Source organism: Schistocerca nitens, chromosome 8 (assembly GCF_023898315.1).
Source record: "Schistocerca nitens isolate TAMUIC-IGC-003100 chromosome 8, iqSchNite1.1, whole genome shotgun sequence".
Taxonomy (NCBI): domain Eukaryota; kingdom Metazoa; phylum Arthropoda; class Insecta; order Orthoptera; family Acrididae; genus Schistocerca; species Schistocerca nitens.
This window is the reverse complement of record NC_064621.1, coordinates 196,526,916-196,549,218: the sequence shown is the minus strand read 5'-3', so window position 1 is coordinate 196,549,218 and position 22,303 is coordinate 196,526,916. Positions and strand designations below refer to the sequence as shown.

General features: G+C 42.8%; 1 protein-coding gene across 1 annotated transcript in view; it reads right to left on the bottom strand.

Annotated features, from left to right (window-relative positions):
* LOC126199485 (O-acyltransferase like protein-like) overlaps positions 1-22,303 on the bottom strand; it is a 357,891-nt gene that overhangs the window by 46,640 nt on the left and 288,948 nt on the right. Inside the window, exons 8-10 of the mRNA XM_049936407.1 lie at positions 21,249-21,433; positions 10,426-10,573; positions 3,991-4,174 (exon numbers count right to left, since the gene is read on the bottom strand). Coding sequence (XP_049792364.1) covers positions 3,991-4,174; positions 10,426-10,573; positions 21,249-21,433 — 517 coding nt within the window. The remainder of the gene's footprint in view (positions 1-3,990; positions 4,175-10,425; positions 10,574-21,248; positions 21,434-22,303) is intronic.

The window sequence follows — 22,303 nt, the reverse complement described above, 5'->3', positions numbered from 1 at the left end:
CTAATCTCCTAGTTTAAGCTTTTCACTCCCTATAGTTATGTAATGTTACTGTTTCTGCTCATGTAGGATAGTGTGTACCCAGCTTCTCTTCCTAGAGTTATCGTCTCCAACGCATGTATTCTTTTTCATATATTTTTTTTTTTTTTTAGCAGTCCGCGACCCACTTCCTCTTGTCGTGATTCGTACTGAGATAATTTTGTAACATTTAAGTAGAGCTTCCTTCCTTGCTTTACTTTTGCTGACGCTGCAGGGTGTTACATTAATGCAACTGAACCTTACTACTTTTTTGGCACATCCGTTTCCACGTGAGCGAGACAGTATTTCCTAGTTGAACGAGTTTCCTCTTTCTGTTTGCTTATTATATGTTACTATTTTGGTATTTTATGGTATACTTCGAAATAATCAGTAAACAGTTGCCTAACAGAAATTTCATTTCGTAACTGGTTTTGCCAACAGTGTGATAGGTATAACCTTCTGAAGAAGGGCACTAAGTGCCGGAAACAGGTTAATAAATTGATTTCTTTTATACAACTGGTTGGTGATTGTTTCGATATACTGTTTTTCGTTATGAAATGGCCTTGGAACCTCAAAACCATAATTTTTTATTTATTTGGAGATACTAATACACTATAAAACTTAGCCGTTGCGGATAAAATGTGAGCAGCTGTTTTGATTGTGCTGTCGCTGTCAGTAGTCACAATTTCATCATCAGCGAACAATATTGTGGTATAATGATTCCCTTCATTGAAACCATAATTATAACAAGTTAATTGACTTATTCTTTGCTCAGCTTCACGTCAGTATGATTATTAAAAACAATCTGAGAGAAGCTGTATCCTTGTCTTATTCCCAAATTTGTCCATTTTTTCCTGCAATAACAATTTCTCGTATTTTGTTCATGTTTTCTACTGTCTTCTTATGTGCAAAAGTATTCCCCTTTTGCTCATTGTCTCCTATACATTTTACATCTTTACTTTATCGAAAGCTTTCATGCAGTCAATGAATAGTAAAAGTGTTTCTTTACTGCACTGTTTGCGTTTTTCAATGATCTGTCTAATAGTGAACGTATTGACTGTGAACGTTCTACCTTGCCATGGCCCTTTAGCTCTTCTAGCATAATACTATCGACAATTATTGCTAGTCTCTGTTTTACTATTTTAGAATTATATATTTTATACTCCGCGTTTGGCATAGAAGAACCTCTATAATTTTCACAATTACTTCTTCCTCTTTTCCTGTAAATAAGGATTATTGGAGCCTATTTCCAGTAATCCGGAATTTACTAATTTGTTCAGTGTCTGTTAATATAGTCGAGGAATCTGGATTTCAGTGCTCATTGAATCAGTTATGTGTTAATTCCATCACTGCTCGTCGTTTCTGATTTTTCATTTTACAGATTGCTTCTTCTAAATTTCATCCCTTTTATTGTATCTAGTGTTGTAATTTCTTCTACTTCGGGCTCTTCATTTTCATCAAGGTTTTTGTTTACGTTGTCTCCTGTTTTACATAGTTTCTTATAACATTTCAGTTATTGTTTATTACGTGCCAATTCTATTCTCGCATCACGTTTTACATCTTTATTCAAGTTCTTCATAATTTTACAAGTAAGTACCTGTCTAGAATGGACATCATCTTCCCCTTCCGAAATGAATCCATACCAGCCTTCTAGCTTATATTTTCGACATAGTTCTTTATCTTTAAAGATTGTACTTTATATTCCTCTCTATTTTCAGTTGTTCCATTCTGTAACAACTATCGGCGTTTCTAAGTAACTTTCTAGGTAACACGTTTAAACAAATAACTCAACATGCACACTGTAGTCTTGCTTCTGTCTGAGAAGTGTAATCCAAGAGATGGTGGTAACTCCAACCTCCGGGATTTGATCAAGGTTTACATTGAGATTTCCCTTGGTTGTAAAGCAAATCCCGCAACTGGATATTTCCTCCCAAATACTGCCAATTGGTATTGTCTCTGCCCCACTACCAGCTTGCCTAGTAGTTGGCTGAGAAGAACTAAATTCTATGATGGGTATAACAGCTTGCTCTGTTCTTTATGGTAGAGACTAAAACAGAACAGATGATGCTACGCCGTCCTCGCAGTTTCTATTAACCGGGTATGTCGATCCCAACAGCAGGGCACTGTTCCGGCAGATCAAATGCAGGCTTAGCGTTTTCATGTACAGTGTGCGCATAGCATTGCGCACCGAGTCATTGCCTATTTTACCCTCTACTACGCCTGTAGGAAAAGTGGTGTTTCTGTGAATTGTGCAAAATTTACTCCAGCCAACTATCCTTCAATAATTTATTCACTGTCGAACAAGTTCTGAGAGATCAGCTGTCATTGTGCGAAAACAGGGGTACTTGAGGAACAATTTCCATAAAATATCAAGAACTATTGTTGAACAGAAATATGATAAATTTGGCATTTAAATATGGGATGTGAACTCTCTGAACTAGTTATCTCATAAGTAAACTCGCGAGACCTGTTACCAACCTTATTTACGAGGAATAATATTCTGAAATCTATAAAATATATTTAAAACAGTACATTTCCAACAGTGAAGGATATTTATGAAATACTGTTAAATATACATTAAATAATTATAGTATAAAATTAAAGTTTGCTTGTATTATGACCTGAGAAGGTTAAAATCCCCTCTGCAGGAAAAGACATGCATTACGTAAGCAGAGATCTTTATAAACTCATCTCGTTTCGCCGATTAATAATGTACATAAAGAGATAGACTGTGGCACCCAATTGATGCTGATACATTTCTACGAAGCGTTCCTATCAGTTCTTGGAAAAAAATGCTAACATCGGACCGACTTCGTAATTCTATGAAGATTTACGGAACTTAGGTACGTTCTAAACGGAGGTATGATTAGACGCTAATGTAGTTTGGGAGTAATCCAGGGGAATATTAAAGAGCCAGAATGTCCACGATATACAGAAAGAGTCAGGGAGATAAGTACATTCTTTGAAGGGTGATAGTATTGAGGATTATGAACAAAAAGCTTCAAATGAACATTGCCATTTTCTTAACCTTATCAGACACTCATCTGAAAATCACGGGCGTGAGTCACATGCCCTTCTTCACCAGCACTGATATGCGACTACAACCAAAGCGACATTAGGCAATGTAGAGTTACTTGTGATAAATCGTTTCAGGGGGAAAAGCTAAATTCGCCAGAGTATTTAGTTTCACCTGCATCTCTGGGAGGAACGTCTCGCCCACATTTTTCATTCATGTGCTCAAATAAAGGACCATAAGAATAAGCTCAGATCAATTACACAACAGCTGTCTACAAGAGCGGCAAAATTGTTTGCAGTTATCGGTGGACGTTTTGAAAATGTTTTGTGAAGAAATGTATACAATTGGACAAGGTTTCATTTACTATCACCTGCGTTTGCCTTGTTCTCCACTGTTTTCTTCAGTTTGCTCGGAAACTATTAAGAAAAGGAGATACGTTCATCTCGAATTTTGTGTTTAGAATTACTAATACTATCACCATTCAAAGCGTGTTCATTTCCTCCTGACTCACCATATATGTAAACAATGTAACGGCTAACGCCGAAAGCTCCATAGGGAAATAACAACACGAGAACTTTTTAGAAAAATTCGGGAAGAACTGCATAGGATCGATGACTGGTGCATGAAATGACAGTTTTCGCTTATCATAGAAAAATGTAAAGTGTTGCAAGAAGACACATTACGGTTTAGCTACATAAATGGTGATTAATCACTGGAAAGCCGAACAAAATGTAGCAAGCAGATGCCAGACTGAGATCAATTGAAAAACAAGCCTAAGGAAATGTAATTTATCCAGGAACGATTATGAAGTATATCTCGTAGGCCTGGAATCCTCTACAGGTGCGTATCGCCACAGGGACATGTAGTAAGAGATAGAGAGCGTCACGAATCACATTTTTAACTGGGTATGACGTAAAGTCAGACAAATTCCAGCTGTTACCGGTTTTCGGGCCACTCACCAGCTTGTCCCATGGCGCATGCAGTGATGAGCATGCCGACGCCAACAGCGTAGACAGGTCTGTGCAGGCCGGCGTAGGCAGCGGCCATCCACGGCGGCAGCGATAGCGCCGGCTGGTACAGCAGCCAACCCACGGATACCACGCCCAGGGAGGATAGCATTGTCAGTGGGTACAGGGACAGTACCTGCAGAAACACGTATGGCTTTCAGTGTAGGAGCAAGAGTAGTGGCAAGGACAGGTCTGTGCAGCCTGGCAACTTAATCCCAAACTGGTACAGCATCCAGCGTTAGATACTGTGCCAAAAGTGAGGACACCAGCGGCACCTAGTAGCATTACAGTGCCTCAAGCAGCACATGTGCACGTCACGGCAGCTCAGTCTGAACAGTGGTGAAGGGTCTGTGCAGAAAGGACCCATCTGAAAGGTCAGGTTGATGCCAGTAATGCAGATCACACGTTTGTTGGCCTGTGTGGGCAGTGGGAACCTATGACAACAACAGCTTTAGCCTCACGTGGTACAAAAGTCGGCCTGTAGATAGAAACCAATTAGGGACGGCACCTGGAACCTCCAATAACGCACACGGCTGTTGGAGAACGACAACAGTGTTAGCAGTAAAGATAGCCTGGTGCAGGCTGGCGTAGGTAGCAGTGACCCATGGCGGCGGGCTGGAACAACAACTAGTTGGCATGTACCAATCTGAAGCACCAGTGAATACCATGACACCACTTACAAGGACGACAAGGCTGGAAGAGCAGGTTGACATCAGCAGTGAAGACATGTCGGTGCAGACTAGTGTGTGCAACATTTTCCCAAGTTTGTACTTTAGCCCCCGCTGGTTCAGCAGCAAATTTTCAGACACTAATCGATTTAGGACAGCATCGCCAGTGGGCACCAGTTAATTCCTGGAGAAAGGTACTCATCTGTCACAGCAGGCCGATGCCAGCGTTGAACTTTATTTGTAGCACCTTACTACACCATCAGTTCTAGCATCAGCTTGAACAGCAATCAGCTTGCGGATGTCCCTTCCAATGAGGACAACAGCGCCAGGAGGTACCAGTAAAATAAGTATTGGAACGCACGTGGCTGTCAGACCAGATTGATGAGTGAACTGAAAATAGGTCGGTGCCTAATGGCTACAGCTTTAGGCCTAGCCTGCAGGTGCCAAATCAATTCAGGACAGCACCACCAGTGAGTACCAGGACAGTACATATGACCGAGAACAGATGATGGCAGCAATAAAACAGATCTGTGCAGACCGACAGATACGACAGCGGCCCAATGTGGTGTCTCTAGCCAAGAACTGGTACAGCAACCAGGTCGCAGAAATAAACCAATTCATGACAACAGCGTCAGTAGGTACCTGGATATCATCTGCTGAAATGCACATATCTGTCTGAGTAAATCGACGCCTGTGATCATCAGAGGTCGATGTTAGCAGCAACAGTGCATGACAGCAGCGTTTATAGCCCCAGCCGGTACAACAACCTGCATGCAGACACCGCCTCCAATGAGGACAGCGTCGCCAGTGGGCACTTCTTCAATAAAACAAGTGGTTTTCAGAGTAAGACTACTGGTTTTCAGAATAGGACTATATCAGTCGCACAGACGTGCCAGTGGAGGCTGGCAATGACAGCAGCCTATTCAGCTTAAGCTGGTACCACAGACAGCCTGCAGATATTAACTCCATTTAAGACAGCGTCAATGGGTTGCCGAACCTGTTAGAACATGGGTAGCAGAGCAGCTGATGACAGCAATGAAGACAGGCCTGTGGAAACTGGTGTTGGGAACTTCAGCTTCAGCTAGTACACCAATAAGCTTACGGATATCAACTGATTTATCTCCAGAAGATATCAGGATAAAAATACGTACATATGTCATGGCAGGCTAATGGCAGCAATGATGACACACATCTCTCTCAGGCTGGTGTTGTCATCAACATCCCGTGAGGACACTAACTCTAGTCCTGGTTGGTACAGCAACCAGCCAGCAAACACCAAAACCATTGAGGACAGCAACACCAGCGGGTGTCGGGACAGCGTGTGCAAGCACTTACATACGACTATCTTACCAAGACAATGACAGCAGACAAGACAATGACAGTAGGGAAGACATTGTAGGCACTGCGGCCACAGGCAACAGTATCCAGGTGCCAGGGCAGTCAGTGTGTGGATATTTACCCCGTAAAGGACAGCAACGCCTGTGGCTACCAGAGCAGCACCTGCAGCTAAGACACGGCTTTCATAGCAAGCCAAAGTTAAGAGCACTCCCACATCCCTACAAGCCAGCGTTGGGACTACACATCATTGTGGCAATTCCAGGGTCTGCTGGTAGTGCAGCTATTCTGCAGATACCCATCCTCATTTAGGACAGCAGCGTGAGACACTACCAGAATCGTAGCTAGAGGCACACACTTGGCTGTCAGAGAAGACTGATGCAAGCAGTGAAAATATGTCTGACTGGCATATATCTTCATTTGGTTCCCCATGATCAGCTGTGGCCTCAGTTGCAACCAGTCCACATATATCAGCTACTGTAAGGTCAGTGGTGCAAACAGATTCCAGGACAGTATTCGCTTGTACACAAAGGATGCGCAAAGGTGCACAAATCCCCTAACTAACGCCACTGCAGATCAGCCTTTCTCCTGGTAATTTCTCTTGATGTCTGTATCAGTTATTTACTGAAAGTTTTAATACCATAATACACGATGTGTTTTAGAAGATGAGTGAAAAGACAAATTGAAGCTTAGATTATTAAGTTTGTAAACCACAACAAACGATGTTACGAACGAAGGTATGGGCTTTATACCGAGATAATTTACATAATCACTATGAACAAAGAGAGACATGTACATGTATCTACTCATAACGAGAGGTGTGATATAAAGTGCGTAGAAAGTAACAGAAGTTTCAAACTAAATCCCCAGACGAGGTGGTTTAGCAGTTGGAACGCAGGAGAGGCATTCGTGTTCGTGGTACTGAGAATGCAAACTGCTCATTCTGATTTTGATTTTCCGCGGTTTCTTTAATTGGACTCTCGCGAAAGCAGAATGGTAATTTTCAATAATGTACAGTCAAGATCTGTTTCCCATCTTTCTCTGTTTAACCCATTCATTTGTCACTAATGACCTCAACGTCGATGAGCTCAATCCTAATCTTACTTCCTTGTGTTTCTTACTTCCATTTTGCGGCCAGGATCATTTCTTAACGGCAAAATAGAGACTTCGAAGGATTCGTCGTCAGAGGTCACTTGAATCCTCGATATTACTACCAGAAGTTATGCGGAGGACTTCTTACATATCAGTTTTAGACAGACAACAGTTGCATACATGACTGTCTGGCCTAGATAACTTGCGCTTTCCTCTAGGCACAACATGAATGTAGAACCTATTGCACATATGGCCAGTTGTACATTCAATCGTCTTGAGAAAATATTAACAGGAACAGAATTTCGAGACTGATGTCTTCTCTAAAAGACAGAAAAATCGAGATATCTAGTCTTTTGTGTAGGCGCGCGTGATAACCTGATACCACTCTTCTAAAATGAAGCCTTGTCGAAGTCAAATGATTACAACGGTGGATGTATAGAGATGTCACAGGAATTCGTAAACCTAGGAACAACTTCAACAGCAAGGGAGAGACATCCCATTAGATAATTCGTCGACGTTGTTGGAAAATAAAGTAAATACTCGAACGGGTTGCAGGACATTCTTCCAGATTTCGTGTGCTTCTACTGTGATCAGATGAAAGGACGACGTGGAACCCATTGCTTCGTTACGAATGCATAGTTCATCTTTGTTCCACTTTTCTTCTCTCTATAGAAAACAATGTCGAAGGAGTCGGATGGATACGAGTGTAGCCTTTGTAGCTGTGTCTCGCAGCAGGAAGGGGTGCTTTAAGCGGAAGATAATGCCTTACCCCAAGGTGTAAATTCCAACAACAGCGTATCAACGAATAATAAGAAACACTAGAACTGGTGGAGGTCAGCGTAGTATTAACTGACCCGTGTGTCGGCGTTTAGCCTTACATGAATTGAGTTGTCGGAATGTAGAAGAAACACACAGGAAAGATAGAAGGCAGGAAGACAGAAAGAATTGTTTGGCTTCGACGTGTGGAAAGCCCTGAGGGGCTGGTTCAGACACCTAATTGGAAAGGTTCTCTTTCTTCAAGACGCAGTGGCACTTTTCCACTGTTGATGTGTGAGAATTGCGTCCTATATGATCACTTCAGCGTAGGTCATTATGATGAGTCGTGTTTGTATAGTTGATGACGACGAGAGTAGTCTCATACGGGCTCCTTCTACCAAAGAGTGCCAATGGAGCTGAATAACACCACGCGATGGATGAAACACCATCGCTACCCTCACATCTCCTCACTGCATGAGAAGTTGTGGAAAGGTTTAGAATGTGACCCTTATAATGGAACGATGTCTGGGAATTATGAACTTTGATCTGTCACATTTGTCACATCATATCCAGATCCTCCCCGCAACCTCTACTCGTCCCCCATCTGAGACCCCCCCTCCAACCCTCCCCTCACCCCCGCCGCCCGCAACCCACCCCGTGCACCTCGCAAAACGCTGGCGATTAAAATGTTTTCTTCCACCAGGATTAGAAGCGACTATGTCCCAGTTACACACCCCCAAATAAGACTGCGTTATCAACGTCTTCTTTTAACTTTTTAAATGGGGACTCCTTCCTGCCCTACAGCCCGTTCTTACTCACGTCATTGTATCACGTTCTTCGGAGTAAGTTATTTGTATTTTTGGAAGTTTTTATACAGTATTTACCATCTGTGATGTCTGTGTGGCTGAAAAGAAAAATGAAGTTGATCGGAAATTAGCGTCATACTCAAGGGAAATATATTTTTTGTAACACACAATGAAATAAAGTATTTATGTCCTTTTTACTCTCACACCCAAATTGAAATTTCGTCTTCCAAAAACCAAGACAACGGTGCTTGTCTATACCTTTGATCTTCTTCCTAACGGACTACAAGAGAATCCTCTCTGAAAGATATAAGCTTCACTAGAAAAACCAGATACTGTTCTTCCAAAGTGAATGAAAGTTCTTCATCCAAACACTAAAAATGAAAGGTATTTCTCCCGACCGCTAAAAGTAGTGTTTCATGTAATTAAATTTCTTCTCTCAACTTAAGTGTAAAGTCTGCGGGAAACTAAGATTTTTCGTCCGAGAGCCTGAAAAGTCAGTTTTCCAGTATGATAATTACATGAAGATAAAGCTATAGAATGAAGTTATGTTGATAAGAAATACACTATGTCATCGATAGTATCCGGACAACTGTTAGTGGACGTTAATATGACGTGTGTCCACACGTCTCCTTTATGACGACGTGAACACTCCTGGGGACTATTTTAATGAAGTTTCCGAATGTTTGTAGAGGAATGGCATCTCATTCCGCTTCAAGAGTCTAAACGAGATAAAGTAGTGATATTTGCCGCTAGGGGTTTGGAGCGAAGTCAACGTTCTGACCTATCCCACGTTTCAACCTAACCGAAAACTGTTCCACTTCGTTGGGATTGGGAATCTGGGCAGGCCAATCCATTTCAGAAATGTTACTTTCCACAAACCACTGCCTCACAAATGCTGCTTTATGGCTCGCGGCCTTGCCACAGTGACGCAATCATCGGTTCCGAATTTTTCCTCCACTGTACGTGGAGCACAAGTCTGTAAAATGTATTCATATCGTTCCATATTTAGCGTTTCCTTATGCGCAGTAACGAGATCACACTCTAATCACGAAAAATAGCCCCATACAGCACATCTTTCGCACTTCACTGTTGTTGGCACTACACATGGTGGCACGTAAAGCGTTAGCCAAACCCAAGCGCTTCCACTGCATTTCCACAGGGTACAGAGTGATTCATCACACCAGTTCACTCGTCTCGAGTCGTCCTCAGTCTCATTGCGTCGTTCTTTACACCGCCTCAGGTATTGCTTAGGACTGGCTACAGAAATGTGAGGCTTAGGGGGAGCTGCTTGACCATCGTACCCCATTCATTTCAACATCCTAAGCACACTCATTGTGCTAGCTGAGATGGTGGTAACACTTTGGAGCTCACGAGTGATTTCTTTCGCTCATTTTTGCGATATTTTTATCATCACCTTTATCAATAGTCGACGGTCCCTGTCCGACTCCACCACATCGTACCCACCCCGGTCCGGCCCCCAGTGGACTGAGGCGGAATAAGGGGAACCAGCCCGCATTCGCCAAGGCAGATGGAAAACCGTCTTAAAAGCCATATACAGGCTGGCCGGCACACCGCACCTCAGCCGGGCGGATTCGCGCAGGGGACCGGCACGCCTTCTTGCTTGGGAAGCAGCGCGTCAGACCGCGCGGCTAGCCGTGCGGGGGTGAAGGTAGGTACTCGACGATGGGGTATAATAGAAGCCGCTGCCAGGATGACGTCAGAATACTCACGGCAGGCGGCGACTCCCGCTCCTTGGAGGCCCTGAGGCGGTGCAGCCAGCAGCCGAACAGCAGGCCCACCACGAAGGCGCCGGCGCGGCAGTGCGTCGTCACGTATGCCTCCAGGTACGTGCGTGTGGTCGTGTTGTTGCCCAGGGTCCTGCGGAAAAAGCCAACAGGTGTCCTCACACTCTCTGCTCAGTTGTCCACACATACGAGGACGATTAAATGATTACACTGCTGTGAATAAAGACGAAATGAAAAAAAAAGAAATATTAATTTTGCGACACATTTCTCCTCTAGGGATACAGAACTATCACGCCAGTCTATCCCTTTTTCTACACCTCGAAGTAGGAATAAAAGTAAGGTCTCTGCACACGGAACGTCAGCGTTGAGCGTTCTGAACTCAACAAATTGTTGAACGCTGAGAAACGATGCGGTTTGTGAATGTGGTATGTGTATCTCAGTGTGGTATATTCCACCGCAGCGCTCTCCAGCGGCAGTTGTCGGCTGTATCTGGTAAGCGAATTACGCAGTTTGTTTACGAAATGGAAGAGCATAAAATTCCTGCGCTAGCTCTATTGCAACGCAGCCAGACGTGACACACGGAAAAGAAACTCTTTTCAAAGTCACCCAGAAAAATAGAATCGACAAAATCGTTAAGGTAGATAGAAGAATATCTAGAACATGCATAAAATAAAAAAAAATTAAAATGCCGAAGCTGGTGGATAGTGCCAAATTAAGTGGTGTACAGCGAACTGGAGCCCCTTACAGATACTATAAGGAAAAAATAGATTTTTTTTCTTTCACGTTATGAAGATGCCAGTAGCCAGGTCATCAAGAAAAATTATAGAGAAACTTCGGAACATGAAACCATTAGTGTGTTGCAATAAGGAAATCAGTGAGAATATGAAAGAGCTGGGATTAGCCCTAGATGATTTCCAAAGCAAAACAGACAATTTAAAGAAACTAAAAAACATAAATATAAGATTTAAACCAAAAAGAGAGAAACGACAAACAATAACAAGAGCATTTATTGATAAGGAAAGACAGAAAAGATCAGGACGAATTAAGTGATACTGGGCAGTTCAGAAAGAAAGCCTATTGATGATGACTAAAAAATGTTTGACTGAAGTGGTCCAATGAGGCCGTAAAAGTAGAAAAAGAAGAAAATACACATTTCGTAAATTGCCCATGTGCTAGTTATGATGTTCTGTCTGCAGTACACATAAATAAGAACTTTAATATCTATGAACATGTTGTAAGATTCGAATGGCTCTAAGCACTATGGGACTTAACATCTGAGGTCATCAGACCCCTAGAACTTAGAACTACTTAAACTTAACTAACTTACGGACATCACACACATCCAGCCCGAGGCAGGATTCAAACCTGCGACCGTAGCGGTCGCGCGGTTCCAGACTGAAGCGCCTAGAACCGCTCGGCCACATGGGCCGGCTATGGGACGATCGATAACATTTTTTCTTTGCACGCGCTCTATTTAGAGACGAAGCGCCATTCACCAACAGCGGTAAAGTAAACCGGCATAATGTGAACTATTGGGCAACGGAAAATCCGCGATGACTGCGACAAGTGGAACATCAGCGATCTTGGCGGTTTAATGTATGGTGCGGCATTATGGGAGGAAGGATAATTGGTCCCCATTTTATCGATGGCACTCTAAATGGTGCAATGTATGCTGATATCCTACGTAATGTTCTACCGATGTTACTACAAGATGTTTCACTGCGTAACAGAATGGCGATGTACTTCCAACATGATGGATGTCCTGACCATAGCTCGCGTGCGGCTGAGGCGGTATTGAACAGCAAATTTCATGACAGGTGGATTGGTCGTCGAAGGACCATACCATGGCAAACACGTTCACCGGATGTGACGTCACTGGATTTCTTTCCGTGGGGAAAGTTGAAGGATATTTGCTATCGTGATCCACCCACAACGCCTGCCAACACGCGTCAGCGAATTCTCAATGCATGTGGGAACATTACGGAAGGCGAACTGCTCGCTGTTGAGAGGAATGTCGTTACACGTATCGCCAAATGCATTTAGGTTGACGGACGTCATTTTGAGCATTTATTGCATTACTGTAGTATTTACAGGTAATCACGCTGTAACAGCATACGTTCTCAGAAATGATAATTTCACAGAGGTACATGTATCACATTGGAAGAACCAAAATAAAATGTTCAAACTTACCTACGTTCTGTATTTTAATTTAAAAAAACCTACCTGTTACCAACTGTTCGTCTAAAATTGTGAGCCATATGTTTGCGACTATTACAGCGCCATCTATAGCGAAGCGAAAAAAGTGGTCCAACTAAAACATTTATATTTCTTTACGTACTACACGAATATGTAATAAAAATGGGTGTTCCTATTTAAGAAAACGCAGTTGATATTCGTTTGACCTATGGCAGCGCCATCTAGCGGGCCAATCATAGCGCCTTCTGGTTTCCCCCTTCACGCTAGCAAATTTCTTTCTTTGTAGTTTTTTCGTTTGATGTTTATTTCGTGAGATATGTGGCCCGGTCACGATCAATGGACCACCCTGTATACTTCGATAACACGCAAGCTTCAATTCGAAAATTGTTGGTCTAAGATCAAACGCATGTTCTGCATATCTGTCGTGCAGGATATCGCTCTATACGTTCGAAAAGTCTTCACAACGTACTTTTCCCCAACTATGATGCCAGAAATTTGGCATGCACAATTTTGAATGCATGGCCCCTGTGCTGACGACTTGAAAGCTTCCCAATATAGGTAGACAGTCGTCAGTTATTAGGCTTCGGCCATGCCATGTATCCATGCACGCATTGATAAACAAATGTCTCTCTCGAAGAATAGCCGGCTAGAGTAGTTTATCTTCGGATGGTAACTGTCAGCATGTCTTAAGCAAGTCCCCTAAACTCTGAGGTGATTATGTCAACAGTAATGTTTGACAGCAGAATCGGTTAGTGAAAGCTGCGTGATGAGTTATCAACGACGTCACACCACGTTATTCCACTTAGTTCTGTGAGGATTTGCCGATCGGATTGGTATAGATGCCGTGTCTCGTGATAAGAAGATGAGTACAGTGAAACGTCCACCTTCCGGATTATAGTGATATGGTTGCTCGCTTGCACTGCATTGCACAGTGGCGCTTTGTTTGCTTTGATATTTGTTTTCGCGAGATACTTTGCAGTCGTATTATACCAGGGCAGTATTAGTTCTTCATTCGAGTTCACGGATTTGTTGGAGCAAGTACGAATCAATATCCAGTTTATTTACAGTTATCCAGGCCTGCAAGTTAGTTGTCTCACAACTTTTGCACTCCTTAAATAAAATCATGGATGTTAATTTGAATATAACAGGTTGATTTTCCTCGTCATTTGCATTTGTGTGGTCATGTAAAATCAAGTGATCCGTTGAAGGATTGCTTTAGGGGAAATATGTGTCTCTTGTATTCATTTTAAGGAAGCTAGGCATTCAGTATTAATATCATTTGGAATATTTACGGAATTATTTTCAGTTCTGTTATCTTTATTAAGCCATGACACATGTTTCGTCAAGAACAAAATTCGCTAATGAATAACATTTTGCTTTCACTGTATTTGAAAAAGAGAGAGAATATACTGCCTTCAGCATTGATGGAGCTTCATTACTTTGAATTTGCAGAAGAACTTCAAGAAATATGGCTTAGGGACGCTATCTCTAATCCTTTCAGTATAATAGGTGTGGAAGAATATAGAGTGCAAACATAGTTCTATTGTACGAACTGCACATATAAGATGTAATTGATAGACAAATATAGCGAGTTGCTACACCAGATCCACTGTAAGGACTATGATTTCAGATGTGTCTTGGTTTGGTTTTATTTAAACCTGCCTTTAATTATTTCACCCGTTGTAACAATGTTCCTTTTCCCTAGGAAATCCACAACTTTTATTCAGTTATGAGTCAGATTTCATATGAAAGGGAATGTTTCAGAGCAATGAAGTTTCTTCTGAACTCAGAGGTTAAAGTATAAAGTAGTTACAGGCTTTCGACTTATTTCTGATGACGATGATCTCTCATTTGAGTCAATTTTTTACGTCAGAGACATTTCCGAAGATGAAGGAACCACTTCGTGGCATTCACTTTAGAGCTGTTCCAGAGATTCGACAGGTAGTAGACCGTTCCATTCGCACCATCAACAGAACAGGCTCTGCCAACGGGGTATACTACGCCTTCCACATCGCTGGCAATGGGTTCTACACAACGCTGGTGACTAATCTAATGGACAGTAACAGGATCAAACCTGTAACTCTTTTCTATCTGTTGTGAATAAATAGTTGCCACTATTTAACTTCCAACCCTCGTAGAACCATGCTTAACAAGTAGGAATTCAAAAAGGATGTATGATTATACAGTGACACCAGTGAAGAGACGAATAGTTATTCGAGACTGAAAATGTTTTACTTGTTTGTATTTCGAACTTGCAGACAATTTAACGGTGCTGCACGTACAGTATGATTCAACCAATCTGTTCACTTAAGTTGTACCCCGAACCACTTAACATATAGCAATTCTGTTTCCACCCAAATGAATTGAGAAAAAGTCCTCTCTAAATATTGTATAATCTCTTTTCATTAGTGTATTAATTACGGTAAAGAGATACCGGTACCAACTTAATTTATTTAAGCGGAACAATAATAGTGTCTGCTACTAGTATCGTATAGGGAGCGATCAAAAAGTTTCCTTTCGAAAGCCATAGAGTTCAGAATAGTTACTGCAATCATATTAAAATGCCCTGAACGTTGATGCCATCATTCGACCGACACACTATTTTGAAAATATATGGTGAAACACCGTGTCCCGCTGCGTAAAAGTCCGTAGCTGCCTGCTGCACGGCATCGCCCGACAGGAATCGTCAACCCTCCAGAGCCTTTTCAAAGGGACCGAAGGCGTGGTAATCGCGTGGAAGCAGAGCAGGGTTGTAGGGTGGGTGCTCGTGTGTCTCCTACTTGAGGTGGCGTAACTTCCGCGTTACGGCACTTGCGATATGGGGAAGTGCGTTATCATGAAGCTGCAGCAAAACTGTGGGTTTCAACAGACATGCTGCCCCATATAAATTCTTCATTCTCTTCTGGATATGCACAGGTGTCTGTGCTTCAGCAGCCAAGACAAAAGTAACAGAACGGTGGCCTGTTTGGGCGCATTTGGTAATAACTTCGTCAGAGCTCACGTTTCCACATTTAACGCAAGCACCACGGAAAGATACGAATGCCACACTAACCCTTTGTTGGTGGTTATATACCAGTGCCGTAGTCGCACTGCGCTGCGTATATGCTGCAGTGGTTCCCTCAAAGGGAAACTTCTTGATGGGCCCTTATAGTTCTAAAGCGGACAATTCCAGCAGCGTTTAAATCGCCAAAATTTGGCCAGCAGTTTCGAAGAAATTCCCATATTCAACTAGGGATTTATCCGATTTGAAAATGAAATCAGTTGCTTTCGTATGCGGGAATTTGTATTTTTATAAGAAATTTTCGCGTCGGACTGGTAGCGAGCTCCAGCTTGTCGCAGATAATAGTACTTACAAACGTGGAATAGTGGAGAAAAGTTTAGCTGAAAACTGAAGCTAATCACTTTTGGCTACATGAGGATAGACTGACACACCCACTGAAGTCAAAATACTTGCATTTAAGACTGATTCAATCGTTATTAACGGCAGCAGTTATGCTCTTGTTTCTGCTGGAATCCTGGATGAAAGATGCTCGTTAAAATTTGAATGGATTTGTGAAAGACTGAATTGCGATATAAAGACAGTATATAACTTCGCATCATATGTTTCACGTAAGGTGCACGTATACATTTCAGAATTACTGCACCAATAGCAACAAAAATAGAAAAACAAAAAAAGCGGCCACGGACATTATTCTTTACGCCATCAAATGTTCGAAATGCACATCCTCTATTGCAAACTACGTTTGTTATCACTGGCGCAAGGCAAGACATATTTTTTTACACGCACTGTAACAATGCTATATTTTAAATCATCTTGAGTATCCGGATCTCGTACATAGAATTTATCTTTGAGTATACCCCACAGAAATAACTCCAATGGCGTCAGATTAGGCGAACGTTTAGACCAACTGGGACGCCTGCACGCCGTGTCCAGCGTCCAGTAAAATGCTGGACGAGCGCTTTCCTAGCCAGAAGCGAATAGTGAGTCGTGCATCCATCCTGATGGTACCACATACACCTGGTGCCTCTTCTTTAGCAGAGCGGGTAGCGTTTCTATGAGAAATTGTGCATAAATTTTACCCGTTAGCCTTTATTCAATAAAAGAAGAACCAGTCACGTAGTCTCCAAGAGTTGCCTTCAGCTTTCCACGACTTGTAAAGATCGTTTCATCAGTAAAGAACATTCTTTGAAAAAAGGGCCTATTGCTCTGATATCAAACTAGAACCGAGACGCAGAATTCCCTGCGACTTTGGAAGTCTTGCTGGTTAATCTGTTGGTGAAGTGTCACATGATAAGGATTGAAGCTGTTTGCTCGCAAATGGCAAAAAATGCTGCTCTTACTTATTCTAGAGGCATTTCAAACTGTCCGGAACTAACGTGAAGAATACGAGCAACAGCTGCCATACTTACTTCGTTCGTTCTGCTCGTTGCTGTCATCCTCTTACCCACCGTGTACAATTACATTTTCCTTCCAAAAACAGCTTTTGCGTATTTGATGAACTGTCATTCTTGTTGGATACCTTTGAGCCTACTGGCTATCCGTTCTCTTCTCGTTCCTTCTGCATTCTTCGATCAGAAGTAGCATACCTAATTCCTGATGGTTTGTCAGGCACATGTATTTTTCTGAAAATATCCAGTACTTGAGGCGTGAAGGACACAGGAAGAATAAGAACTATGGTAGCACTCTGCCACTTTTTATACCGATAACACGGCCGTGGCACACTCTGTTTCCTCCTTATTCGACGTAACATATTTCCTTATTCGGGTATGAAGTCATGAACTTGCGCAGAAGATAGAAATCAGCTTCATATTTAAAATGATAAATCCTAAGTTATAAATATTGTAATTTCTTCGGAAGTAACAATCGCATTTGGAAGAATGAAACGACATTGAATTCATCTCTTTTAGAAGTATAGTGCTAACAGCAGAAATTACTATGGTACTACTGAAAAAGCGAAGTCTTCCTCACAATTCGTGCTCCAGATACTTTGAGATTAACAGCTAATCGTAATCACACTGTATGTTGAGCAGCGAAAATGTGGTTGAAAGAATACTATTATAATTCGCAGTGAATGGTCATCATGATGAACAGTGTTCTGTGCAAAGAACCTTTATTACAGTATGTATTCCGTCACATACTGACAATTACTCTTTAATAACTCCATTAGGGCTTGCACATGTGCGTAGCTACTCTGAAATTGACAGTGAAAAATAAACAGTAGTGTGGTTGTGTGTTAATCCCGATTTTCTGTCAATGAACTTTTGAATAATTTGGAATTTTGAACACTTCGCAGCAAAATGTGAGAGCCAACGTACAATCCAAAGATTACGGAGAGGATGGCCACTATTCTGTCATCCTCATGTTTATCTGAAATGCCTACATTTCCAGCAGTGCAGAAGGATGCAAGAAAATAGTTGGAGATCCGAAAACACTCGTACTCCTTCCCCTCCTTCTACTCTTTAACCTTTCCTACTCCTTATCCTTATAGCCTTATAAGCTTATATACTCATATCCATATCTTTATTCTTCTTATGCTTCTTCTTCTTAGGTCTTCAACCATCAGGTTGATTAGCAGAAGTTCGCTATGCACTTGTGTTTTCAGTGTTCCTCTTGAGAGTGGTCTAGGCGGTGCAGCTGGTATACTCCTTGATCTGGGTGATGTATCCTAGTCTCGGACCGCTTCTTCTATTTTGCTCTTCTACTGTCTCTTCAATGACTTGCTTAATGATAGACCCATGAGTACTGTCCGTGTTCGTTTACCCTCAGGAGACAAGGCTTCTCTCCCTCCACTACATGGAACACCATTTCGTTTGATATCTTGTCCACCCGGGAAATCTTGAGCATCCTGCGGTAACACAACATCTCTAAGGCTGTTATTTCACGTTTTTCTGCTTCTTCGGGTGTCCATAATTCACTTACATATAGCAGCACACTTCAAAGAAACGGAGGATCCTCCTCAGATATTTGTTTGTGCTGCTGAATGTGAAAAGATTTCACCTCTTGTTAAAAGCAGCTTTTATCTTTTTGCTTGGTGGATTCGACTTGCAGTATCTTTCCTTGACCTTCCGTCTGATGTAATTTTGCCCTCTTGGTAGGCAGAGAATTGAACAGTATCCAGTCACTGTTGTTAAGTGAGTATTGGGCAACGGTGTTTTGTCTGCTTACCACAAAGATGTTTGTTTTACCTTCATTAATTTTCATATAATAGGAAGAGCAGATGGTGGTTTCCATGTGGGCTAGCATCGTTCCTAATCGTTTTGCATCTTCACTTAACATGCAATATCATCAACAAATCTTAGCATGTCTATTTTCTTGCCATGAGTTAGAAGTCCTCCTAGAGTTAGTACTTTCTCCCCAGCTTCATCTGCGACCCTCTACAATGAAGAAGAGAGGGAAGAGTTAACAGCCCTCTCGTACACCCTGCATAATAATAGCTTCTTCTTGATGTTATCACAGCCACATCTTGTCTATAGAGTATTATGTCCTTATACTATATGCTGATCTCTCTCAGTATCTTAAGAAGCTGTCACCAGTCTACCCTATTAAATGGTTTTTCTGAGTCGACGAAGGCAATATACGTCCTCATTCTCACTCTCAGTCTCCTTCTCTATTCCCATTTTTCCTTTCCATTTTAGGTTTCTGCCCCTGTTCCAAAACGTTTGAATATAAGTCTGTATGTATTACATCAAATCTATATCTACATTTACATCTACATAGATACTCCAAAAGCCACGTACTGTCCGTGGTGGAAGGTACGCTGTAGCACTGCTTGTCATTTCCTTTGCTGTTCCACACGCAAATAGAACGAGGGAAGAACGACTGTCTGTATGTCTCCGTATGAGCCGCAATTTCTCGTATCTTATCTTCGTGGTCCCCTTACGCGTAATGTATGTTGGCAGCAGTAGAATCGTTCGGCAGTCAGTCTCAAATGCCGGTTCTCTAAATTTTTTCAATAGTATCACCTTCCTCCAGGGAATCCCATTTGAGTTCCTGTAGCATCTCCGTACACTTACCGGTAACAGCTCCACCAACCCGCCTCTTAATTGCTTGGATGTCTTTCTTGAATACGACCTGGTACGGATCCCAAACACTCGAGCAGTACTCAATAATATGTCGCACAAGCGTCCTATGTGCGGTCTCTTTTACAGGTGAACCACTCTTTCCCAAAACTCTCCCAATATACCGAAGTCGACCATCCGCCATCCCTACAACAGTTCTCATATGCACGTTCCACCTCATATCGCTTTGCACCGTTACGCCCAGATGCTTAAACGACTTCACTGTGTCAAACAGGACACTAGTGATACTGTATCCGAATATCAGAGGTTTCTTCTTCCTACTCATCCACATCAACTTACATTTAGGCCCAGCCGCCATTCATCAAACCAACTGGAATTTGTTTCTAAGGTCCTTTACTACAGTAACTCAACTTCGACACCTTACTGTACGAGCGGTTCTAGGCGCTTCAGTCTGGAACCGCGCGACCGCTACGGTCGCATGTCCTTAGGTTAATTAGGTGTAAGTAGTTTTAAGTTATAGGGGACTGATAAACTCAGATGTTAAGCCCATTGGGCTCAGAGCCATTTGAACCATTTGGAACCTTACCGTGCTCCACGGCATTATCAGCAAACAACCGGCGATTGCTGCTCACCCTATCCGCCAAATCATTTATGTATGTAGAGAACAACAGCGGGCCTGTCACGCTTCCCTGCAGCACATCTGACGATACCCTTGTTTCTGATGAAGACTCGCCGTCGAGGACAACACACTGGGTTCTAAATGATAATTAACAGCTGTCCCCATCGAGGTATATCAACAATATCTGTCAGCAGCTGGGGATTTCTATTAATTATCATTTATTCTAGATTCGGTGCATGGTCATCAGTGCTATCTGTTCTTTAGAGAACAGTTACTATCTTCATATATATAGTTAAAGGCTACCCAACCATTGAGCTTCGTCTGTGCGAATGCGCACAGGTTGCCCGAACTCTTACGGGAATCTTCACGTTAGTGTGCGCGAGTAATGAGTAGATGGGCAAATATCTATTAGGTACATTACGTATGTAGATTGTGGACAGTTGGGAATGCGGGTCTCACGGGAAGCGTGCAAGGGATAAGTCACTGCAGTCGCACTATTCGTTTGTGTCCTCGGTGGCTCAGATGGATCGACCGTCTGCCACGTAAGCAGGAGATCCCGGGTTCGAGTCCCGGCCGGGGAACACATTTTCATCTGTCCCCATCGAGGTATATCAAGAACACCTGTCGGCAGCTGAGGGTTTCAATTAACTATCATTTATTCTAGAGAAGCTGCATGGTCATCAATGGTATCTGTTCTTTTGAGAACAGTGCTGGCTTCATATATACACTGGGTTCTATTATTTAAGAACTCTTCACAGCTCACGTGAGTTCTCCTCCTCTCCATTCGAACCGCGCTATAAGGGACACTCAAACGGAAGCGAGACAGTTAGAGGAAGATGGGGAGGTTAATCATTATGAAGAGCGCTGCAGACATGTTTGTTGAAGTGACTGGTGTTGTATATCGAGCAGGACGACGTACTGACTTTGGAATGCGCTGGCAGGCTCTTATTGCAGGAGGCCGTGCGGTACTTACGAGGGGTCCGGTATGAAGGTGGGGTCCAGCCCCCTGCAGAAGGTGACGGCGGCGGGGACGGCCGTGGCGAACACCAGCGCGGAGAGCCCTGCGGGCGCTCCGTAGCGGCGTACGGCCAGCAGCAGCCACGGCGCCAGGGCAAACAGCTGCATGTCCACCGACACGTACCACGACGGCTCCAAGCACTGCCGGGAACACAGCTCACCTCAGAACTCCTCCCCTCCATTCATACGGAGATATAAGAGGCAGTCGAATGAAAAGGAGACACGTAGAGAAAAGCTAGTAAGCTATTTATTGTTTCAAATGTAATCGCCGTAACTGTTAACAGATTTATCCCACTGTCAGGCATGGTGGGCAGCACCGTTGTGGAAAAATGTTTGCGGTTGCCTGTGGAACCTTGTCTGTGCCCAGGCGTGCATCTCTCCGTCCGGAGCAAATCGACGGCCACGAATCTCTTTCTTCACGGCTCAAAAAACATCGAAATCGCATGTGAAGAGATCATTAATCTATGAAGGATGCGAAACTTCTGAAGCGTTGTCGGAACAACATTGGCAACATGTCGACGGGCATTTTGCTAGCGAGTTGTTTCGGTCATTCTGCAGAACTTTCTCTGGGAAGGTCTTACATATACTCCATACAGCCCCGATCTCTCCCCAAGTGATTTCCATAATTTTGGAGCCCTGAAGTAAGACATTCGTCGTCGTCGGTTTGCCTCGGACGGAAAGTAGCATGCCTGGGCACAGAAAAGATTTCATAGGCGGCCGCAAACATTTTCCCGTTAAGGCTTTAACCGTCTTGTCTCACAGTGCTATAAATGCATTAACAGTTATGGCGATTACTTTTAATACAAACTACAATTTACTTACTTGTTTCCACATGTTTCGTTTTTATTTGACAGCTCCTCATATAGTAGCAAAGGTTGCATTTCATATTTCCAGATTAGTCTCCAAACTGTTTGTAGTCCAATTTGAAGTAAGTGGCATATGAAAGTTAGGCGTATGGACTGCGCCCGCCACTAATAAACTAATGATGGGAGCCTGGCACTAACGGCTCCC